Source organism: Macrobrachium rosenbergii, chromosome 36 (assembly GCF_040412425.1).
Source record: "Macrobrachium rosenbergii isolate ZJJX-2024 chromosome 36, ASM4041242v1, whole genome shotgun sequence".
In the NCBI taxonomy this organism is placed as follows: Eukaryota; Metazoa; Arthropoda; class Malacostraca; order Decapoda; family Palaemonidae; genus Macrobrachium; species Macrobrachium rosenbergii.
In genome coordinates, this window is record NC_089776.1 from 17,692,733 (window position 1) to 17,716,417 (window position 23,685).

Here is a 23,685-nt window from a genome sequence, read left to right on the forward strand (position 1 = left end):
AATAAAAATGCAGTTTGCATCATTTCCAATACACCCAGAGCATCAAAAGTAAGGTTTTCTTAGGATTTTTGACGGTTTTTGATGATTTTTCGGTTTATGACGATTTTTGGCTTTCATTAAAGCGTTAGAACAGAACCCCATCGTAAACAGGGGACTGACTGTACAAATGTCGGGACGATCATTTTTTTATACATATTACGATGATAATAGATCAATATACTATAATAATCCAGTATAAATGAATCCTGTAAGTGAAAAAAGATTTTAATGGTATTTTGCTGTTTTTCATTAAAGGATATGCATTGCATAAAGAGAGAGAGAGAGAGAGAGAGAGAGAGAGAGAGAGAGAGAGAGAGAGAGAGAGAGAGAGAGAGAGAGAGAGAGAGAGAGAGAGAGAGAGAGAGAGGGGCTGAACTGGGGTATGTTTACATAGTAAGCTATTTTGTGATTTTGAGGGTTTTTATTTTAACATTTTATCGATATTTTGCTGTGTTTACACTGATATTAATATTTGAAAATTAGTAATTTTTTTATCATAAAAAATGTATCTAGTCATAAAAATAAAATGAAAATACAGTAACTAGTGAATACTGCTCTACAAAAAACCCATGAATTAGTGAATTTTCCACAATAAATTTCGAGATAAGTTCCACAGAAAAACCCGCCATTGACTGAAGGCGCGATTGCTGATCCATGATCTAACGGGGACCCACTGTATCTCACTGCTATCTGTCTTTTTTTCTGCTGTTAAGATTCTCCTACTGCTTGTTTCCAGTCCCCTTTTTAGCTTGCTATTTCTTGAGAGGTGACTTTATGAATTTATTTTTGGACCATTTTGGCTATGTTTTGGGTCAACTTAGACTCCTGTTAACTTTCGGTTGGTAGCTGGATTCACTGGCTATTAAAAATGGTTTCCAATTTGCTCTCTATGCAGTTGTTTCCATGGTTCCGGAAATGCATTCTCTGTACCATGTGACAGATATAGCCTGTTATCAATGAATGGTGTCCTTTCTTTCTTCTACCCCATGACTGTTTCAGCAAGGGAGTTATAGAGATTAGCCTTTAGTGGGATACATTTTGTCTTGGCTCTGGAGTTTATATATGGAAACTGGGCTCTAGTGTTTTTAGAGGACCTTATCTTGCTCAGGATTAAGGTTCTGGAAATTAAGTGCTTTCATCTTCCTTGAATTTTTCATTACCCAGCACCAGGTATTGTCAAGCTCTTTGCTATAGAATTTTCCATGCACTGCCACTCTTCATACAATGGCCTTTGTCCTCCTTTTGACTGATTGATTTATAGATTTTAGGCATACATGCCAAGCACTGGGGCAACATTGTCCTCTTTTTGGCCGATCATCACAACTAGCCATGTCCTTGCCTTGATTATGGGGTTACAGTAGTCATCTCAATCTTTCTCATATTCATTCATCAAACACCTGACACCAAGGGAAATTTTAACTAAATTCACTTTCATTCCTTTTGCCACATTGTGTCCTTCCAATGCAGACCCTTTGCACATGGGAGTTCCCAAGTCTAGAAATCGTCCCAGTGGAAACCTTCAAGGATGGAAGAGCTCCTTTTGGACCTGCCCTGCCAACTACCCATCATCTTTCTCTCTACTGGACTTCAGGCAACAGTGCCCGTCTTCTTGGACTCATCTGTTTCGTCCTCCTCCTAAATTCAAGCTATTTTATGATGAATGGATTTGTGATTAAAATTAAGCTTTTACAATCAGTCTCTATACAAACCAATCACCTTAAACTCCAGTATTCTCCTTACTTCCCCTATTTTATGATGAATGGGTTTACATAAATTATGGACATTGCATGAGCAATAAAGACAATTTTCTACATCACAATAAAATTTATTTTATAATAAAAATTTAATGCAATAGAAAGAAATTTATACTGCACAGAAAAGCTTGCTTTATAATAAAAATTTCAAGTGTTCAGTGCCAAGGACACATAAATTATACCTTTGGTCACTGCTGAATGTCTCTTTTAATTTAACAAAAATAATATCACTTGGCCACTATGCCTCTTTAGATTGACATTTGAAAAGACTCAAGTTACAACTATGCTGAAAAACAAAAAACAAAGCCAGGTGGTTCATCATAGCTACTAATATGAACTGATTGGTTTAAAAGAAACTTATTATTATTATTGGTAAAGACAACATACATTAATGTTCCACATGGTATTACGAAATAATTTTTAATTTTATTATTACCATTATGCAATTTAATCAGGCTAGTGAGTTAAAAATTTTAACTCTCATTGTACTGGCCTAAGGGGGGTTTGTTTTATAATAAGAAAACTGAAATTTTATTTAACAATTTGCATTCTCTAAAAATTAATAATTTGGATACGAAATTTTTAAAAAATGTTCTTGATAGATTGATTATTACAACATATCTCCTGTTGGTTAAAATTTGGACAGTCACATCAGATGAGTTTAACTGTCAGTGGTGACAAAATGAGAAAATGACATCCCAGAAAGAAATATCAATCATCACAATAACAAAACAGAAAATGAAAATTCTCAAACATCAGGATCACTGTTTTAATAAGTTCAAAGGCCTACGCATGAATCATCTTGTATGCCATGATCCGGCCCTTGACACCTATAACTTGATTGCATGATTCTTCAAAATAGTAAAATAGGCAACTTGGCAACAATGAAGAGATGGGTTTGCATTAATTTATATTCCAATCTGCTTGAGGATAATGGCAAAATACTCTTGAATCATAACTTATTTAAGTCTTAGCTCACAAAGAAACTCTTGTTAGCTGGGATGACAGATGACCACTTGTGCCTGATCTTCCTGGAACCAAGTCATCGAATGAAGTCCAGAGTAAAGGAGAAACCTAACACAGACTGTACCAGCCTCAGGATGGGTTACCCTCTGTTGGTTATCTTGACTCAATGGTTTGGTTAAACTATTTAGTAATACAGTAATACCTTGTGCTGGTTGGTGTCTCCTTAATAATGGACATATCATAGCGTCCACTGCAATATGTAAAATAGGAAGGTCACTCATTGTGTGGGAAAATTTCATGACAGATAAAATAACTATTCACCCTTAGTCTCAACTGTGACATGAAGCAGATTAGTGAATGGTGTAGCCAATGGGGTATGAAGTTGAACTCCAATAAAATGAACACTAATGTTTAGTAAATCTTGTACTGATTTTCCACCCCATCCTCCCCTTTAAGTGGTTGGAACTTTGCTGAATTAGTCTGAAGCTTGGACTATACTCAGTGTAACTTTTGACTCATATCTAACTTTTAAGAAACATCTAATGTGTCAGCAAATGCTGCACCAAAGTTAGTTATTATATGTAACGCCTCATATATTTAGAACAATAATCAAATCAAAGCAACCTGTCCTTCCTTTACTAGAATACAGTGGACCCCCGCTATATCGTGGTGCACATTCGCTGCTTCAGTTAGTTTTGGATTTTTCTATGGAACGTAAATCCAAATAAATTTCATAAAATTCACTAATTTGCAGGTTTTTTCATAGGGCAATATTCGCTGATTACTTTATTTTCATGTTATTTTTGTGACTAAATACCTTTTTATTATAAGAAAATGATTTACTAATTTTCAAATACTAACGTAAACAGCAAAATATCAATAAAATGTTATTTAACCTACAAAATCCATTTATACTGTATTATTACCAGATATTGATCTATTATCATCGTAAGATGTATAAAAAAAAAAAAAAAAGATTGTCGTCACTTATAATGTTTACCTTCTCAGAATCATCTGATTGAGCCTACTACCAAAAGAATTAGAAAAACAATTTTTTAGTTGCTAAAAGAAACAGATGTATCACTGGAATTATTTTTAATTTTGTACATGAAAGTAAAACGGATATAAAAGGTAAACTAACATATTTTATGTTAAAGTAAAATCCCTCAAAATCACAAAACAGCTATTTCCTGATTCGTTTTACCAATGTAAACATACCTCAGTTCACCTCTCTCTCTCTCTCTCTCTTTCTCTCTCTCATTACTGTACATATCCTTTAATGAAATGTGAATTATTGTATCATAAACATAAAAATAAGAAACTAAAACTCCAGGAAGTTCACGATGTCATTGAATGAGTGCATGAATACATATATACATACATTACAACTTTTTTTGCTTGGCTTGACTTACTGTACTGTTTTTCTTGTAAGTTTAGTTGAGTCTGAGTATGATTAAATTAACTAAATACAATTAACACACAACAGTACACGAGAATATTTTATCACTGTTGATTGCATTTATAATTTGGTAGTGTTTTCAATGCATACTTATATATTTAGGTAAAGTGCTTAGCTCTTCTTGTGAATTCCCAATGTTTCCCCTATCTACTATAAAAAGAAAACTGGATGGTTTGAATACTGTATGAGAGAAAAAGGCTGTGCCTGAATATAGGAGAAACTTTATTAGTTTTAACAAGCAGCTGTAAGCCATATAATTTTAGGGGTAATGTTGTAAGATGACTTTGAAATGATATTAACCCTTAAACGCCGACTGGATGTATTGTAAGTCGACTAAAATTGTCTGTCGGGTGACGAGCGGACGTTTGACACGTCGTCGACTACAAAAAATTTCAACTTTCGGTCAACTTTGACTCGACCGAAATGGTCGAAAAACGCAATTGTAAGCTAAAACTCTTACATTCTAGCAATATTCAATCATTTCATTTCATTTTGCAACAAATTGGAAGTCTCTAGCACAATATTTCGATTTATGGTGAATTTTTGAAAAAAACTTTTTCCTTACGTCCGTGCGGTAACTCGGCCGAAAATTTCAGAAATTCTTTCGTCATTTTGTCGTAATTTTTGCACTGTTTTATATTAGCCATTACATAAAGTTTTATATATGAAAATGTGTGCAATTTCATGTAAAATACAACAAAAGACAACCCATGGTTGTAGCTTTTATCAGTTTGGAAATATTTTCATATAAATCACAATAAGTGCCAAAATTTCAACATTCGGTCAACTCTGACTTGACCGAAATGGTCGAAAAACACAATTGTAAGCTAAAACTCTTACATTCTAGTAATATTCAATCATTTACCTTTATTTTGCAACAAATTGAAAGTCTCTAGCACAATATTTCCATTTATGGTGAATTCTTGAAAAAAAACTTTTTCCTTATGTTCGCATGCAGTAACTCGGCCGAACATCTCAGAAATTCTTTCGTCACTTTGTCGTAATGTTGCAATGTTTTATATTAGTCGTTATATAAAGTTTTATATATGAAAATGTGTGCAATTTCATGTACAATACACCAATAAATAACGCATGGTTGTAGCTTCTATCAGTTTGGAAATATTTTCATATAAATCACAATAAGTGCCAAAATTTCAACCTTCGGTCAACTCTGACTTGACCGAAATGGTCGAAAAACGCAATTGTAAGCTAAAACTCTCACATTCTAGTAATATTCAATCATTTACCTTCATTTTGCAACAAATTGGAAGTCTCTAGCACAACATTTCGATTTATGGTGAATTTTTGAAAAAACTTTTTCCTTACATCCACGCCGTAACTTTTTTCTGAAAAATTTCAGAAATTCTTTCGTCATTTTGTCGTAATTTTTGCACTGTTTTATATTAGCCGTTACATAAAGTTTTATATATGAAAATGTGCACAATTTCATGTACAATACAACAAAAGACAACCCATGGTTGTAGCTTTTATCAGTTTGGAAATATTTTCATATAAATCACGATGTGCCAAAATTTCAACCTTTGGTCAACTCTGACTCGACCGAAATGGTCGAAAAACGCAATTGTAAGCTAAAACTCTTACATTTTAGTAATATTCAATCATTTACCTTTATTTTGCAACAAATTGGAAGTCTCTAGCACAATATTTCGATTTATGATGTATTTTTGAAAAAAACTTTTTCCTTACGTCCGCACGCAGTAACTCGGCCGAACATCTCAGAAATTCTTTCGTCACTTTGTCGTAATGTTGCACTGTTTTATATTAGTCGTTACATTAAGTTTTATATATGAAAATGTGCATAATTTCATGTAAAATACACCAAAAATAACGCATGGTTGTAGCTTTTATCGGTTTGAAATATTTTCATATAAATCACAATAAGTGCCAAAATTTCAACCTTCGTCAAATTTGACTCGACGAAATGGTCGAAAAAACGCAATTGTAAGCTAAAATTCTTACATTCTAGTAATATTCAATCATTTACCTTCATTTTGCAAAAAATGGAAGTCTCTAGCGCAATATTTCGATTTATGGTGAATTTTGAAAAAACTTTTTTCCTTACGTCCGTCTTGCGAACTCGGCCGAACATCTCAGAAATTCTTTTCGTCACTTTGTCGTAAATGTTTGCACCGTTTTATATTAGTCGTTATATAAAGTTTTATATATGAAAATGTTTTCATATAAATCACGATAAGTGCCAAAATTTCAAACTTCGGTCAACTTTGACTTGACTGAAATGGTCGAAAAAAGCAATTGTAAGCTAAAACTCTTACATTCTAGTAATATTCAAACATTTACCTTCATTTTGCAACAAACTGGAAGTCTCTAGCACAATATTTCGATTTATGGTGAATTTAAAAAAAAACTTTTTCCTTACGTCTGCGTGGTAATTCGGCCGAACATCTCAGAAATTCTTTCATCACTTTGTCTTAATGTTTGCACCGTTTTATATTAGTCGTTACATAAAGTTTTATATATGAAAATGTGTGGTGCAATTTCATGTAGAATACAACAAAAAATAAATCATGGTTGTAGCTTTTACCAGTTTTGAAATATTTTCATATAAATCACGATAAATAGAAAAATTCGACCTTTGGTCAACTTTAACTTGACCGAAATGGTCGAAAACTGCAATTGTAAGGAAAAACACTTACAGTCTAGTAATAATCAATCAATTACCTTCATTTTGCAACAAACGGGAAGACTCTAGCACAATATTTCGATTTATGGTGAATTTTTGAAAAAACTTTTTTTTATGTCCGCTCGTTACGAATTCATGCATCATTTTGTGATATTATTTTCTCTGTGTTGCTTTGATTGTTTTACAATTTGTTATATACTAAAATCATTGCAATTTAGTGTACAATACAAAGAAAAAAAATAACTCATTAGCTTTAACCGTTTTGCTCACAGCGCGATTTGTATACAATTATATATGAAATTTTTTTTCCTGCTGTCATATATTTCAATATTTATATATGATAATGATATTTTTTTTCATTTCTGATGGTTGCATACTAAACTTCAGGCAATGTCAAAAAAGGAGCCAAAATGAACTCTTAATCTTAAAAACTACGCGTGCTGTGATTTTTGAAAATACTTTTTTTCCGCTTTGTCGCTTACTCTCGAATGCCGCCGGCATACAGCATTTAAGGGTTAAAGTGTTTTAGAACGATAGTTTACGGTCCAGTATATTTGGCATAGGATGATAGTCTAATGTATATTTGGTGTTAGAACTATCAAAATCGGCAGTTATAAACATTTTAGACTAAGGCAGATTTGATGTTTGAACTAATAAATTAGGCAGTTATTATCATTTTTAGATGGGGGGGGGTAACAACTTAACGCGGATTTTCACTTTTCACGGGTTCCTAACCTCCGAGAATACCGTGGGTTGACTGTACTGTTCTCAGGTGTGGATGTCTGCTTCTGACAGAGATTTATCTCTTTTAGATAAAGTGATTTGTAATGGTAGGTTGCTGTTACCTAACAATAGCAGTTATGCCTTGGACCAGTGACAGATGGTTTGTTGTTTGTCAATTTTTCATAAATTGTATTTTAACAGACAACTTACGCTATCACACTTGATTCATAATCCTCTTTTCCTGCCAAGAGCAACCAGATTTGCTGAATAGCACCACCAATATGCAGTAAATGTGCCTTGCTGTCAAACTTCTCAGTTCCAGAGGTCTTTTATTCCTCGCACCGTTGGACTGTGGAAGTCTCCCTAAGGATGTGGCGCAATTAGAACCTCAAAAGTTCATGCAAAGCAATGCATTACTACCCTAAAATAATTCACCTTGTTTTTTAAAAATTTACTTATATTTTTATTTATTTATTTACTAACTTATTCATCTATTTGTTCTTTATTACTGTATTATTATTATTCAGAAGATGAACCCTATTCATATGGAACAAGCCCACAGGGGCCATTGACCAGAAATTCAAGCTTCCAAAGAATATGGTGTTCATTAAAAAGAAGTATCAGAAGGCAATGGGATATACAGAAAGCGATCACTTATTAGAAAAACAGATAAATTAACAAAATTAATATATAAATAAAAAATAAAAAACAAAATTAATATATAAATAAATAATTAAAAAATAAGTAATTTATTAAAATACAAGGAAAACTGTATTGGGGTAGTAATGCATTACATCTTTGCTTGAACTTCTGAAGTTCCAATTGCACGACATCCTCGGGACGGCTATTCCACAGTCCAACGTTGAGAGGAAAAACAGACCTCTGGAACTGAGAAGTTCGACAGCAAAGCACATTTATTGCATATTTGTGCTGATGTTCAGTGAATCTGGTTGCTCTCGTCAGGAAAAGGGGGGTCAGCGATCAATTGTGAATGTGAAAGATCTCTGTTACAATACAACTTATGAAACTCTGATAAACAAAAGACCATCCATCAGTGGTCCAAGTCATTACTGCTAATATTAGGAAACAGAAACATACCACCAAAGACCACTCTATCTAAAAGAGATAAATCTCTGGCAGAAGCAGATATTCACACTGGAGAACAGTATTCTAGTAAAGGAAGGATATATGACCTAAAATAGGTTGCACTGATTTTATCACTGTTATAAATATATGAGACCTTACGAACAATACCTAACTTTTGTCAAGCATTTGCTGAAACTTTCATTAGATGTTTCTCAAAAGTAAGGTGTGAGTCAAAAGTTACAACTACAATCGTTAACGCTTCAGACTCATTCAGCAGTCCCATCCACCTGAAGGGGAGGATGGGGTGGAAAATCTGTATGAGATCTGATAATCAACAGTGTTTTCGTTTTACTGGAGTTAAGCCTCATACCCCACTGACTACAACATTCACTGATCTGGTCCATGTCCCGTTTAAGGCTGAGGGCAGCTTCATTTCTCATTAGTGGAGACTTTACTACACCCACAAGTGTTGCATCATCAGCATAATGAGCAATCTTATTTTCCAGGCCAACAACAATATCACTAGTATACACTAAAACAAGTGGACCAAGAACACTAACTTGTGGAAGTCCAGACACAATAGGTCTTGATTTGCTAAAGATACCATAAACAGCAACCTGCTGCTGCCTAACTGTAAGGAAATCTTTTAGTAATCCTAAAACATATCCACCCACTCCAAGATTCTGAAGTTTATAAATACTACGTACCTTGTCATTTAATTAATCAAAAGCAGCACTAAAATCTACTTGAATTACCCTGCACTCAAAACCCTTATCAAGGTTCTCTTGCAAATGGCATTTCAAGTCTAAAAGAGCATTGCAGGTACCTAACTGCTTCCTATACTGTATGCATATTGACAATCAGCTAACAATCCTTTAGATTCCACATACTTATATAGTAGCTTAAAAATACATTTTTCTGCAAATTTGGAGAGCACACGGAGATAGGCCATTCTTTGGAACAGGCACTGTATTACAAAGCTTGCACTCATCTGCAAAGATACTGCATCAACATAAAAATCTATAGAATCTGCTAATCTTGGGAGACAACACACAAGAAACTTAAAAAAAAAAAAGGGAAGAAACCATCAGGATCTTCTTCACCCCAGCTATCAAGATCATCAAGAACTTTCTTGGCGCACCTTGAACAAAATGCAAATTTTTGTAAGAATAGGTTCAGGATGATAAGTGTCAGGGAGAGGGACATCCTCAGCTGGTCATTTGGCTTCAAAAGCTTGATGAAGCAGTTCAGCCTTTTCTCTAAGGCAGTACCCAATTTACCACATCTGTTAGCAGTGGTGGAATGGAAGACGACCCTGACCCAAAGATGGATACATCCAACCTCTTAAATCTGGGAACCTTGGGACCAGGCCACTGCTGGACCATAGAAAATCCCGGAATATAGAATGCACCCCTAAAAAATGAAGCCTCTATGTAAACATAGTCTTGCAAGCTAATTCCACATACAAATAGCCTAGTGACGACTTAACCTGCTACTTGGTTACGTTCTTAAAGCACTTTTTATCATTTATTACTCATATGTTTTCACTTTATCATTTTATAACTTCATACTGTATAATTTGCTTTAAAATATGTACTTTATTCAACACATTTTGCCTACATTCCCGAGTTAGCCTAACCATAAGTCAGGTACTCAACTTTTCTCAGAATCTCCAGAGAATTATCAATGACTTTCATCTCCCAAATTTACTATCTTCATAATTATCGCTTTTAGTTTCTTCATCATTCATTCTGATTGTAGAGGGTAATGAAATGACAACCAAAAATGAATTTCTGTGATCACTCAGTGCATTTGACACTTTGCTGTCAATAAGTAAACAAAGCACACCTCCATCTATTGAGGAAAATGAACACTAAACATTTGCTAACGGGAGGGGAAGGATAGGAACATTTTCTAGCATACATAAAGATTTATGTTTGCACTTCTTACCTCTAGCATCATCTGATCTCATGGGTGGCATGTCGAATGGGTAAATTTACAGCTAGATAAAAGAAATTATCAAAACCGTATCACCTATAAGTCTTTCAAGCATTCTAAGAGTAAGGAATCCATGTGTTGCCTAATGTCTCATTGTTTTCATTAAAAGTTCTGACCTGGTAGAGTCTTCTTAAGTGGAATCTTTAAAAAAATATATTTATTCATTTCAAGTTAATGTCGAAAACATATCTGACTTCACACATTTTCGTTACTAACAAATATTTTCATAAAAACAAGAGATATGGCATAATTTTTGCATCAGGAAGTTGTAAACAATATGTGGCTCCACCCTCATGGCTGCTCAACGAACTAATGGTGGCTGATTCAAAATCGAGCCGAACCATGCGAGTTCCCGGACCACAAAATGCCGGTTTTAAGAGGTTCGACTATAATGCCAATTTGGTCCACCACAGATGAGGCTGAGTAATTCCTTCAAGTTTTCTCTTCAAGGAATTACTGTCATTTCTCTTGGCTGTATGGTAAGTTCTATTCGCAACACAGCAAGACTCAACAAAGATGGTGTAATTTTCATTTGAATGATTTTGTCTCCATGTGTTGAATCTGGTCTGTTTGTAGTAAGCTTGTCTACATGTACAGTATAATCGAACCATGGCTGATCATTTGTCCTGAATTTGATGACCTTTCTAGGGACACACCTTATTAAAATGGCCATCAGCATTTTATTTAGCTTCTTGTGATCAGGATCTGATATACATCTGACAAGCTTCAATAATGCAATCCTACCTGACTAGATTTCAGCCAGACTGTTTTTCCCATGGTGGTATTACGAATATACTGATTGACAGATATGTCCATCTCAATAGTGTAATGGTCAGGAGACAGAAGTGCCTATATATTTGCAGACCTTGAACTTGGTAATACCTGCTACATCTGTGAATATGAGGTCTAACATATTACCAGAAATATGAGTGGGTTCCTCAATTAGCTGGACAAAATTGGAGGAAACACAGAACTCAAGAGAAGATGGCCTATGTAAATATGTGGAATTTGATTTAGCCACTTATTATGCTTTGCATTACAGTCTCCACAAATAATGAATGAAGCTTTTGAATCCTTTGACTGAGCCATACTAATCCTCTCCAAGAGGAGCCATATATAGAATCATCAATACTTGGATTGCGGTAAACAGCAAATAAGTAAACACTGTAAAACTTACTGTAAATTTTAAAACAAAGAACTTCATGGCAACTACACTTAAAATTTTTCTGACAATAAATAGGTCGTCTGGACTTAGTGTATACAGCCATACATTGTGCATATGGGATGTTACGATGATAAATAAAGTCAGGGCCATCAAACCCTGGGATTAAAAAGTGCCTAGGATAAAAACATCAAATCATAGTTATGGGCACAACTCTGGACATCAAGAAAATTTGACCTTAATCCCCAAATATCTGAGTAAAGTACTTTGCAATTTTTCCTACTGCAATGAATAACAGGTCCAGTGTTCAGTCAATGTCACCAAAATGAATCAAAATTAACAACATAAAATCAGTAGCAAAACTATTAAAACAGATTCATAACAAGAGTAACACAGTAAAAATTAACAGAACAATAAACAATAATAATACCATCAACACAACAGCAGAGTATTTACTGTACATTATTTACACATAAATTCCACTGAAAGTATAAATAAACCTGACCACGTCACTGAAAAAAAGTACCAGAAGCAACTGGTTGACAAGGTGGGGCTAGCGCACCTTGTACAGCAAATAAGAAACCCGCCAGGTTTGTCACAACAACTAGGGATGGATGGATTTAGATATTATGAAAAGCTCAGAAGGAAAAGATTGGGTAAAGATGAAGGCAGTTTCCTGATAATCCACCAGGCAACTTTTGCTTTCTCATCAGCCTGTCCTCCACATTTAAAAAAAAAAAAACATTAAAGCAAGCTAAAAAGAGGAAAAATGCCTGATTGTATCCTCAAGCCAGGGAACTCAAACCCAAGACCACGCAAGGTCATGGTACACTTGGTATGGCACAGCCCAAGGATGGAGAACAAGATAATAACTGATCTCTTTTTTTCTGCATTTTGTATCATCTTCTGTAATTTCTTCCTAAAGATCACCATATTCTTTGGAAGCTTGAATTTCAAGTAAATGGCCCCTGTAGGCTCGTTCCATATGAATAAGTGTTTATTGTCTGCATAATAATAGGACTGGCTATGGTAGTTGGGCTCTCCATCTGAGGTCTTTAATGTTTGCTACTTAGTCAAAGTAACATTGTACTATTCACTTCAAGTTCAAAATTAAATAATCTTTATTGGTGAAAGGCCAATTAAAGAAAGTGACAGAAATACACCAAGCACTTTGTTACCAGATCTCACCATAAAGAATTACAAAGGTATACAACTGGTAGCCTAGCATATATCTCCATTAAAACTGCATTATAAACTGTTTAGTATATCAGAAACATGTGTACTGATTAAAAAATAACTGCAATGTTTTGCAGTTTGTTCTTTCTGAAATTCAGTAAAATTTTCAAAGTGCCTGCTACCCCTACAAAACGTATCATTATCCTACAGTATGGACTTTGTCTATGAATGAAATATATATCATGCTTACAGTATGCAGTATAATATTACAAAAACTATACTGTACAACTATGCTTTCAATAATCTTTCTTGTTCAAATTAAATGGATAATTTAAAGGATACAAATTCTCTATTCATCAAGCTTAAAAGAAATGTTAAGGGCTGAAAAAATTTTGTAATCCAAACAAAATAAAAAACAAAATGACTACAGTCATATATTAACTAGAAACTTATACTGGTAATACAGTACCTGTGACAACACTCTAGTGCACGTGTCATTTGTTGTGGATCTGTGGAGTCTGCTAGGAGTTCTTGGCAAGATGTTAACATTATTTCTGCATCTGGTAGCCATCCTGCCTCAGCTAAAAACGTTGATACTGAGAGCCCTTGTACAACCAAACTATCTACTTGCTGTGAAGAGGAAAAAGACTAGTATGTAAAGAGATGAATATCATGAAGAAAATGTCTGTTAATGTACTGGTTGTGAGTCAATAGCAAAGTAAGTTGATGGAAGTACAGTAAGAAGAGAAGTGATGGAGGTATCTCATTACTAAATGGCTAAAGCAAAATTAAGATAAAGATGGAAATTCAAGTTGGATAAGAGTGGGTGAAAATATAGCTGTCAAGATGCCATAATTAACGGCATATGAGACTCCTCTCTTTCCACCCATGGTGCCCCCCCCCAAAAAAAAATCTTGAAACTATGTACACAGCGGTCTTATATGGAAAAGTCTAGGTATCTGGTAGACTGTTTACTCAGGTGCCTTACAGTACCAGTACTTGAACCTAGCTAAACTCCATAATACAGGTACTGTAATATTACCTTACTTGCACAAATATAATTTTTATCTCTGCTCTCATTATTAGAGTAAAATCCTTAATTTCTTATATTTAACCTAGTTCTGTTTAATTCTGATTGCAAATCTAAGCATTAGTAAAATTATTGTCACTGTCAGAGTTATCTTTCAGATGAGGAGATGAAAGGGAGTGTTATAGGGTATTTTCTTCTGTACCTGAGCTGCTTTAGTTTTCTCTAGTAAATTAGAGTGGAATTGTTATGAAAAAAATTTTTTCCTGACTTCCTAGTTGCATACATCCATTTTTTCTGCATATTGTTGCTGTATATCTCAATAAAACCAAATGCTTACAGGTGACCACAAATTTTTTTTGTTACTTAATATTCCATTCTGAAATGGGAAGGGGGATCTTATGTGAATTTCATGGTTGAAAATACTCTTAAACAGAAACTCACAGATGAAGTACTTAACAATGATTAAAGTTCTCTTGAATATTTTAGTGACATCACTGAATCATTTCAACATGAAAGCAATGGTGCTATGACACTGACCACTTTGCAAGCTGATTGGTCTATCAATAATTTTCACACAGATCCCTATGTTTTTATTTTGAATTTATTCTTGAAAATAAAGCACACCCTATAGAAAATTTTGACAAATTTTTTTTTTAACATTGCTGAGTTATTGTGAATGAATCCAACAGATCTGCCAGGCAGACTTGGAACAAAAACCAAGAAACTTTACCTCCAAATTCTCATACAAGATGAAAGTAAGATATAAAGGTAAATAATATGAATGCATTCATTAAATTACTTTTTTATATTGGCTGGTGATGGTACAGAATGTAATGAATACTGTAGTGTAATATCTTCCCGTGTCATCTAAAAATTTTTCCACTTATGGGTCTTCTTTTGGGAAAGGACACTACATGTACTCTGACAGCTGCTTCCTTTTAATGTTATTCTGACCTTTCAGCATATTCATAAAAGCATCAAAAACACAGAGAATTTCATGAGCTAATGCGATTACCAGTGATTTGTTGCAGTACAGTAGTGAAAGTGTTGGTCAGTGGCTGACCATGTTGTGCAAGGTATATATGGATGCAGTTCAAAATGAAAGGGCAAGAAGAATAATTATTCCTTTGCATATTAGTAAAAGTGATCGAGGAGACTAAGAATTACAGGAGTATAGCTTTACTCAGTATACCAGGAATGGTGTATGGTACAGTTTTGATAGAGAAGGTAAGACAGAAAAAAAAAAAAAGTGTGGGTTCACGCAGGAAAGAGGGTGGGTGGATCAAGTTTTCATTATGAAATATATTTGGTATGTAAGAAATTTTAGAAGTAAAGAAAAAAGCTTATGATGCAATTAATAGATAGGGAATGTAGAAGATATTGAGAGCGTACAGTGTAGACAGTATGAGCAATAATAAGTTTTTATTATGCAGGTGAAGCATGTGTTAAAAGAGTTTTTAGCAGTGAGAGTAACTGCTTTGCTAAAAAAAAATAGGGCTGAGACAAAGCTATTAAATTTCTTTGCAGTTAAACTGATCCAAGAAGACAGAAAAGGACAGAACATGTAAGTGCAAATTGTGGGATAAGAAAATCAGTTGTACAAGTTGTATGGAATGGCTGATGTTCCAAACAATAGAGCACCAACTGGGGATAAGGAAGATGAACTGCTGAGATTAAAGATAGTTTAAAAGTGATTACAAAAGGAGAATATGGAAAGTAAATAGGAACAGACAGTAATGTGAGGGGTAAATGGAAACCAAGAAGATAGAGGAAATAATGTCAGTAGGGATGATGAGAGAATTGAACAGGTAGAGTCTTATAAGTATAGCATTTGCGAGTAAAGATTCTAATGATGGAAGGATGAGATAAGAGATGAGTCATAGACCAGGTTAAGCCAGAATGATATCAGATATGCATAAGACTGGGAGCAAACTTGGAGTGTCTAGGGGAACCATGGTTGGAGTGTTTGATGAGGCTGTTGAACTAAATTTCTTTTATGGATGAGTGTGCGGACTCAATTCAAATGAAAGAAAAAGGGTGGAAGTACTGTACAAATAGATGATTTACACTATATCTTTGGTATAAAAAAATGCAAGGGTGGCAAAAATATCAGTGTAGATGAGATGACGGACTAGGTTATTTGAAGATGGTTTGGTCATGCAGACAAAATAAAGGATGATAAGTTGGGAAAAAGGGTACACAATTCAAGTATTATGAAGAAGGAGGAGAGGAAGACCTAGAGAGGGCTGATAGGTGAAGAGAAAGAGAAACTGAAAGAGGAAGGGTCTCAAAATCAAGGAGGTACAAAAGTGCATGCAAGACAACAGTAAATGGCAGTGGGTGGATAGGGGTGGGGTGGTTTGACAAACTGCTGATGGGCCTTCTGTGTAGGTATACAAACTGGTTAGTGTTACAGAAGCTTTCTACAAAGGAGGTTCATCAATGATCTAACAGTTTAAGAAAGAATGTAGCAGTGATTGTTTTTCGTTTTTATGGAAACAGCGCAAGGTACAAGCTGATGACCTTACGGTCACATTATAAGGTATACTGGCTCTCTGACCTTATGGTTAAAGTGATTGCTTTAGAGTTTTGTGTGTCATTATTCAACCTTTAAGTGTACGTTAATAAAGTAAGAAAAAACATTTTTTTTATAATTAATTCACAGAAAAAATTTGCAGCCAAAAATATTTTTCCTAATGACAACATTAAGATTAGGTACTCTACACAACAAACTTCTCTAATCACTTTTGCTTGGAAGTTGTAATTTTTATTTAGTCATCCTGCTATGATATCTGGATTTTATTTGTTGCCATACAAGGAAACAGTGATATTTAAATAGGGTGACCACAGTAAAATTACCAATGTCCAACTAAAAGGGATTAGGAAATCTTATGAAGGTTTGAAATATTCTTTTAGCAAACAAAAGCAAAAACAGAACTGTCAATAAACCTCTCTGAAGCATTTTTTGAGCAACAATACTGTAGGATACATTTATCTGGACATTAAACTATTCCAAAGTGTCAATAACTATTATTAAATATTTTCAAATTTGGCCACTGGTATGGGCCACAAAAGCAGACAACAAAATTGTCAAGATACCTCAATGGAGAATTTTTTGAGCATTAATACTTCAAGATGTGTTTATCTGGACAATAAACTGTCCAAAGGCGTCAACAGCCAATTTCTAACAATTTCTAAAAATTTGGCCATTGGTGTAGGCCACAATAGCAGTGCATAAACAAAATCGCCTACAAACCTCTCTGAAAATCTATTTTGAGCAATAATACTTTAAAATGTGTATATTTATTTGCTCATTAAACTGTCCAAAATCGTCAGCATCTAATCACTGCTTTCTCAAAATTCAGCTATGGACGCATCACTTAGCATTAGAAATATAATGTTCCTCTGAAGGCTCCTCTCATACAATTTCTTTTCTTACAGAAAATTTTTGTCACTGGCAGAAAATGGATTTGAAAAATTAGGTGTAGAACAGATAATTAAAGAATCTGAAAATCAATATTGTAAAAGAACTTACGGGACACTATAAATCATCCCTATAAACATTTTGGTTCAGATTATTTCAGTGATGCTTTGAAGACCCCATTTCTCAAATTGCAATATATACTTGAAAAAAATTTGGTGCATTGTTATTACTAGAGAGTTCTCATACTACAAAGTACTGAAACTTCAAGTTGTCCTCATCCATCTGTGTTTGGAATAATGGTCACATATTGGAGGTGTTTCATCTTCTGTCTCCTGTTTTTGTTTGGAGTGAATCAAAGGTAATTCATCTAATCAGTGATCTGGCCTCTCAATCTTATTTCTTTTTGTCACAGGGTATGTCACTTTCTTATGGGTACTATTTGGGCCATATTTCTACTGAGCTTAGAAAATAAACCCTCTTCCCTCTTCCTCTTATTTACCATGTGAAAACCAGTTATTTTCAAAAGAACTCTCTCCCTGATTTTCTCTTACTTGGTTCTCAGTTTTTTTTCCTCAAGAAATAGGTCTATTATTTCTTGTGGGTTTAGGCCTTTTTTTTTTTATTCCGTCTTTTATTTTGGGCCTGGACTAGATACAGATCTTTTGTTGCACATCACAATGACCTCTTCATCTAAAAAAATATTCTTGTTTATTCCTAAGCTGTCCACTTCTCTTGCTTGCAAGGTAGCTAGGCTTTAAAACTCCCATCAATGATCATTTACTAAAACATTTACTCTCACAACCTTCCCTAAGATCACAAGTATGAGTTCTGCAACCAGAGCAAATGGTGATCTATACAAGGTAATACTATGAAGTACTGCATTTGCTAATCCTCTCCTGAATTTCCTGACAATTTTATGTCACTGCTCTGAATAGCTCCAAGCCTCTGATGGTCTGGCTTAAAGCCCTTTCAACCAAATTCCCTATTTATGGCTTCACACTTTTCTGTAGATTCATTTAAAGATTTCTTATCAGAGTTTATGTCATACTGCAGTTAGAACCTGCTAAAGATTCTCCTTTCCTTATTGCGAGTAGTTCTCTTCCCTACCCTCCCTACTCATCATGACATACCTCAAATCCCCTCTTAGCCTTTGATGATCTAAATGCAAGACCTGGATGTTATCTCTGAATGGGGTGGACAAATCTTAATTCACTGTATTGCATCAAAGACAAATGTCTTTTCTATCTCCCTATCTGATTTTTATTATCTTCACAATAATTGTTGAGAATTTGGAAACTGAATCCTTCCTTCTAACAGTATTTTGGACTAAGAAGTAAATAATGCATGTAATAACATGTCTTGCAAAGCCACTTCACAAATCTTGCCAAATCTGTTGCTAAGAAGTTAGATGTGCTGTTTGGGTATCACATGTGCTTCTCAAGACTGGAATATAAGGTTTTCCATCTAATAAATGACCCATAATTTACATGGAACCTGAACTCACTTTAACTGTGATGCAAGACTAGCTCTCTCTGTTACATAACAGTATTACTGCAGATTTTGTTCTGGGGGTGGGGGTCTTTTTACTTCACATTGTGTCCACACACTCATCTTAATTGTATAAGTCATGCTTCTCTAGCCCAAAGATACTGCTTGTATTGTAAACTTGAGGATCAGCAGTTTCATCAATTCCTGGCACTCACTTTCAGAAAGTGGACTACTCTTGTTTCTTCTCAGCAGTCATGACTTATTTAGTCTGTCCCTCTTTACATGGCAGATTTATCACTCGAGAGAGGGTCTTTACTTAACATCATTTTTGCAAAACCAAACTTATTTTTATAAGAATAGTTCACTTTAGACAATATATACCTGAATTTTACAGTTCTATATGTACGTATTAAGATTCTTACCTCACTTGAGCAAATACTTTCTTTGCCATTTAACTTCACATTTATTTTTAGTAAAATTAAGTCATGAGATTTTCCAATTTAGTATATACAACTAACAACAAATTTATGTTATAAATATTTCAAAATCAAACTCAATACTACTAAAGACAGCATAACTTACCTGCTGATTACTTAAATCTACTTGCGAACACCTTTGGACATATTCCTTAGAAAGTAAAGTTGAAATTTTAGTGCGATGATCTGACAATGCTTGGTCCATCAGAGCCTGGTATAAGGAAAAACCGTTTTAGTCATGAAACAAAGAAAGCTTGTTTCTCATATGTAAAAAGGCAACAATACATACAGTACAAGGTACTAAATAAATGGTGATACAGTATACTTTATTTACCAAAAATTTATAAAATGTCTGTGAACTTTCACAAACATCATAGTGACTTTGGGAATCTTATTTTCTACAGCTTAGGTGCTTTTTGTACACATAACTGAGCATTTTCTTTTTATTTGGGGACATGATTCTCTAATATTTGAAAGTTAAAATAATTAACTAAGAATACTTTTTGTCTTACTCATTTGACCTCATATTGTGTACTGTTTACAGGAAGGCTTTTATCCATGAGTTAAAAATGCCATCTCCATGTAATCAACCCCCAGATGATACCTTTAAATATAAAGCCTATTTTCAATACAAATCCTCTAATTTACATATGCTGCAGCAACTTCCTTGATACACATAAAAAAATTAAAAAATAACAACCCTCGCTTAGACATGCATCCCTCTGGGCAGCACCTCTCCTGGTTATAGTGGTAAATAATTCCCTGCATTGTCGATACTCACTAAAAAGTGAAGGGGCTGAAAATAATTCTTTTATGTAAAATCTTATCTATGTACCTTAACCCTATCACTTTACATGTGCATAGGTAGCTCTTCAGAGCAGAAGGCCTTGCCACTGTATGTATGAATACTGTATTTAAATCATGACTTTGAGTAGACAACATCCTAAGTGAAGGAAATTGAGACATCAGATGATCTTTGTACTATAAGAGAAGTCAGGTTCGATAGGAACCTTGCACAGGCAGTCCCAGGTTATCGGCGGGGTTCTGTTTTGATGGAGTGACGATAAACGAAAATCACTGACAACCGAAAATCGGCGATTTTCAGGCCTTTTTTGGTGATTTTCGGTGCCAAAAATCTCCCAAAATCATCAATTTTCAGTTATCGGCACATCTGTTTGGTATGTATCAGTGCCAATACCCAATTATCAGCACTGATAAGCGGAAATTGGTGATTTTCGGCGGCGAAAATTGCCAGTTTTCATCGCTAGACAAGCCTGTAAAACCGGATCCCCAATAAACCAGCCCAGCGATAACCGGGGACTGCCTGTAGTAGGGTTGTAAAATATCTCTGGTAAATATGAAACCAACCATAATGAGCCCATCAGCCATGTCAGAATCTCATACTACAAGTTCTATTATTTGCGCTGTGGCTCAGGCAAAGAGGATGTGACTATAATGGGACGGTCCTTGGACAAAACAGACAGCCACCATTACACATCCTTAGCTTACATGAGGTAATTGTTTCTGCGGTTAAAACTTTTAATGTGGCAGATATAAGCTCCTGAGCACCTGGTGTGACCAACCTTCTTAACATCAGCAAAAATATTTGGTTCTGCAAAAACAATTGCCTCAGTTGAGCTGACCATTGCTAAGAAGTTGCCCAATCAGTTTTCAACTAATCAATGAGAATGTTCATCTTTCCACAAAATAACTATTAAGACTGGCCATTCAGCACAGACTCTCATACCTCAGAAGTGACATAAATGTGTTCAAGAATTGAGGTTAAAGGCCTGGAACTACCAAGACCTAAGTGTCTCCAAAAATTGAGGCCAACAGCTTGGAACTATAAAATCCACTACTGTAAACCAGCATAAAACTGGGAGCATGTGGCGAATAAACCAGCAGAAACTGGGAGCATGTGGCGAAAAAGCCATTTACCTGTGCTTCAGAAAGTTCAAAAAGTCTTTTGTAGTATGCAAAGGTGTAGGAACTAATCTGTCCTTACAACCTGGCCTTGGCAGCTCAGCTGGTCAGCCAAAACACTGCTCCTACTTGGAATGTATCTGGCTGACAGTTTGATGGCATGGTGAACCACCCACTCATGCATCTGTATCGACCCATTGGCAGAGTTGAAAGGAAACTAATTGCAGAGCATGCCACTACAGTCATGGTGTTGTTTATCAATACTACATCGTGTTCCATCCTACTTGGAGGGCAGACTAAAAACAAGGCCAGTAACAGAGTGGGGAAGACCACAGTCCATCAAACGTTAATCTGTAACTGTCCTGAAGGACACAGATTACCTCGTCAAGAGAGGAGCATAGACATACAGGAACTGTATGTTTACACTCCTCTCTCTCTATGCTCCTCTATCAAATCAAAGTTTATCCAAAGGTTTGCACCATCAACCTCCAAAACTTTGCCTTCTCATCCTCACATGAGACACCAGTAACAGTGAAGTCAAAAAGCATGTTCAACCATAGGTTGAGCTATGAAGCTACCTGGAAGGAGGCCATGGTGACTGACTCCATGGCTCCTACCTTTGCAGCTAAAAAGGAAGTACAGGTAGTCCCCATGTTACAGCTGTCTTGACCTATGGCGTTCCATACCTGCGGTGCTTTTTCAAATATATTCATCAAAAAATCAGTTCTGGGTTACGGCTGATGTTCCGAAGTTATGGCACTGTAATTCGCCAGGTCGTTTGACAGTCTGCAGACTGACGAGTCAACCTGAAAGTGAAAAGTCTCAACATTCTCTGGTGTGTCAATGGTGGGAGAAATAGCTTACTCAATCTGGCAGGCAACAGGTCAATGGTCTGATCTGGAGATCAGACCATTTACTTGGTCTAAGACACAACAATCAAAATGAGACTATGGCAGCTACAACAACAGTCTTTCTCTAGAAAGCAACAATAAGTGTGCTCTATAAGTGAGACTGGGTTTGATGACTGCAATGTGGCTGCTTCCCTGAGATCATTACACAAGTGAGTTCAAAGAAGGATCCTTAAGTCTCAATAAACCACCTAAGGCATGAATTGGATCCTAATACAGTTGACACACCAACTTGCCTTGATGAGCACTCTTGGGATCATGAACACAATTGACTGGGCCTCATAACACTGACTGCAGACCTATTAGAACAACTGACTTATGAATGGAACAAGCATGTTCCGAACCATGGTCAAACCTTCCACAAAAGCCATGAGTGAATGCACACACATGCTATCATGCACAAACATATCAAGAGTTCAGGACAAACCAGGAACCACCCCAGGGTCTACACAATCATGTGCAAAGAGTTAACAAGATACCTAGCTGTATAGTACAGTTGTGACTAGTAGGGTGTGAACCCTTTGTCAGCAAGTGCATTGATCCAGAGTGTGTGCACACCCCAAGCAAGAAGATAGTACTGTACCAACTCCACTCTACATACCTCTGCTGAAGTATAAACACAGAAAATCTTGGAAGGAACAGTGAGACCCTAGATCTTGAGCCTTCTCAGAAAACCCTGTGTAAACCCCACTCATGGCATAAGTCCCATCTGCACATGAATGAATGCCACTAACAATTTTCAGAGAAGAAAGACACTCACTTGAAGTCTAACGGAACTTCGTGTGAATACTTCTATGGCCTCTCTTCTCCTTCCCTTGGCAGGATGAAGAGGAGGAGAAGGAAGAATGACAAAAAGCTTAATGACAAAGAGAAGCAATGTGCCAGTGTTTTTTCATCTTACTCTGTTCATGAGTCTTACTCTCCTTAGCTGCAGCAAGAGAAAAGTTGAGGCAGGAACAAGTGACACCTTAGCTATTGCTAAGTGGTCCATAAAAGTAATGAACAGTGGCTTTCACAGAATACCAAAGGATAGCCACACCTGCAAGTATTCCAATGATTTAGAAATATCAGGAATGGCACAAGAAGTAAGGGTAAGGAGTAATGAACCACGCTCAAGTGCTAGCATCTACGCTGTGGAGAGTGGCATGTGTACCTGAGCCAGCCACCACTGTCATGAGAGCTTGCTGATCACCTACCTTCATGAGCATACCATCTCAGATCAAGCCAGACGAGAATGAACAGAAAGAACAAACAGAGAGAGGGTTGGTGCAGCCTGGGTAAAAGGCGAAAAAGAATTGGAGGTGTCTACGGTAGAAGTGGTCCCCCACTCACCACTATCACCACAGGTGAACACTTCTTGGCCTTTCTGTGTTTCCTGTCAGCCCTTTTCTTAAAGCAAAGGAGCTTAGCC

The 23,685-nt window shown here is 35.6% G+C and overlaps 1 protein-coding gene across 3 annotated transcripts in view; it reads right to left on the reverse strand.

The window, feature by feature from the left end:
• Positions 1-23,685, reverse strand: part of Pat1 (Protein interacting with APP tail-1) — a 362,655-nt gene that overhangs the window by 76,147 nt on the left and 262,823 nt on the right. For all 3 annotated transcript variants that reach the window (XM_067080970.1, XM_067080971.1, XM_067080969.1), the window contains 2 exons: positions 19,550-19,654; positions 13,495-13,655 (listed from right to left, as the gene is read on the reverse strand). In XM_067080970.1, the coding sequence (XP_066937071.1) occupies positions 13,495-13,655; positions 19,550-19,654 (266 nt within the window). The remainder of the gene's footprint in view (positions 1-13,494; positions 13,656-19,549; positions 19,655-23,685) is intronic.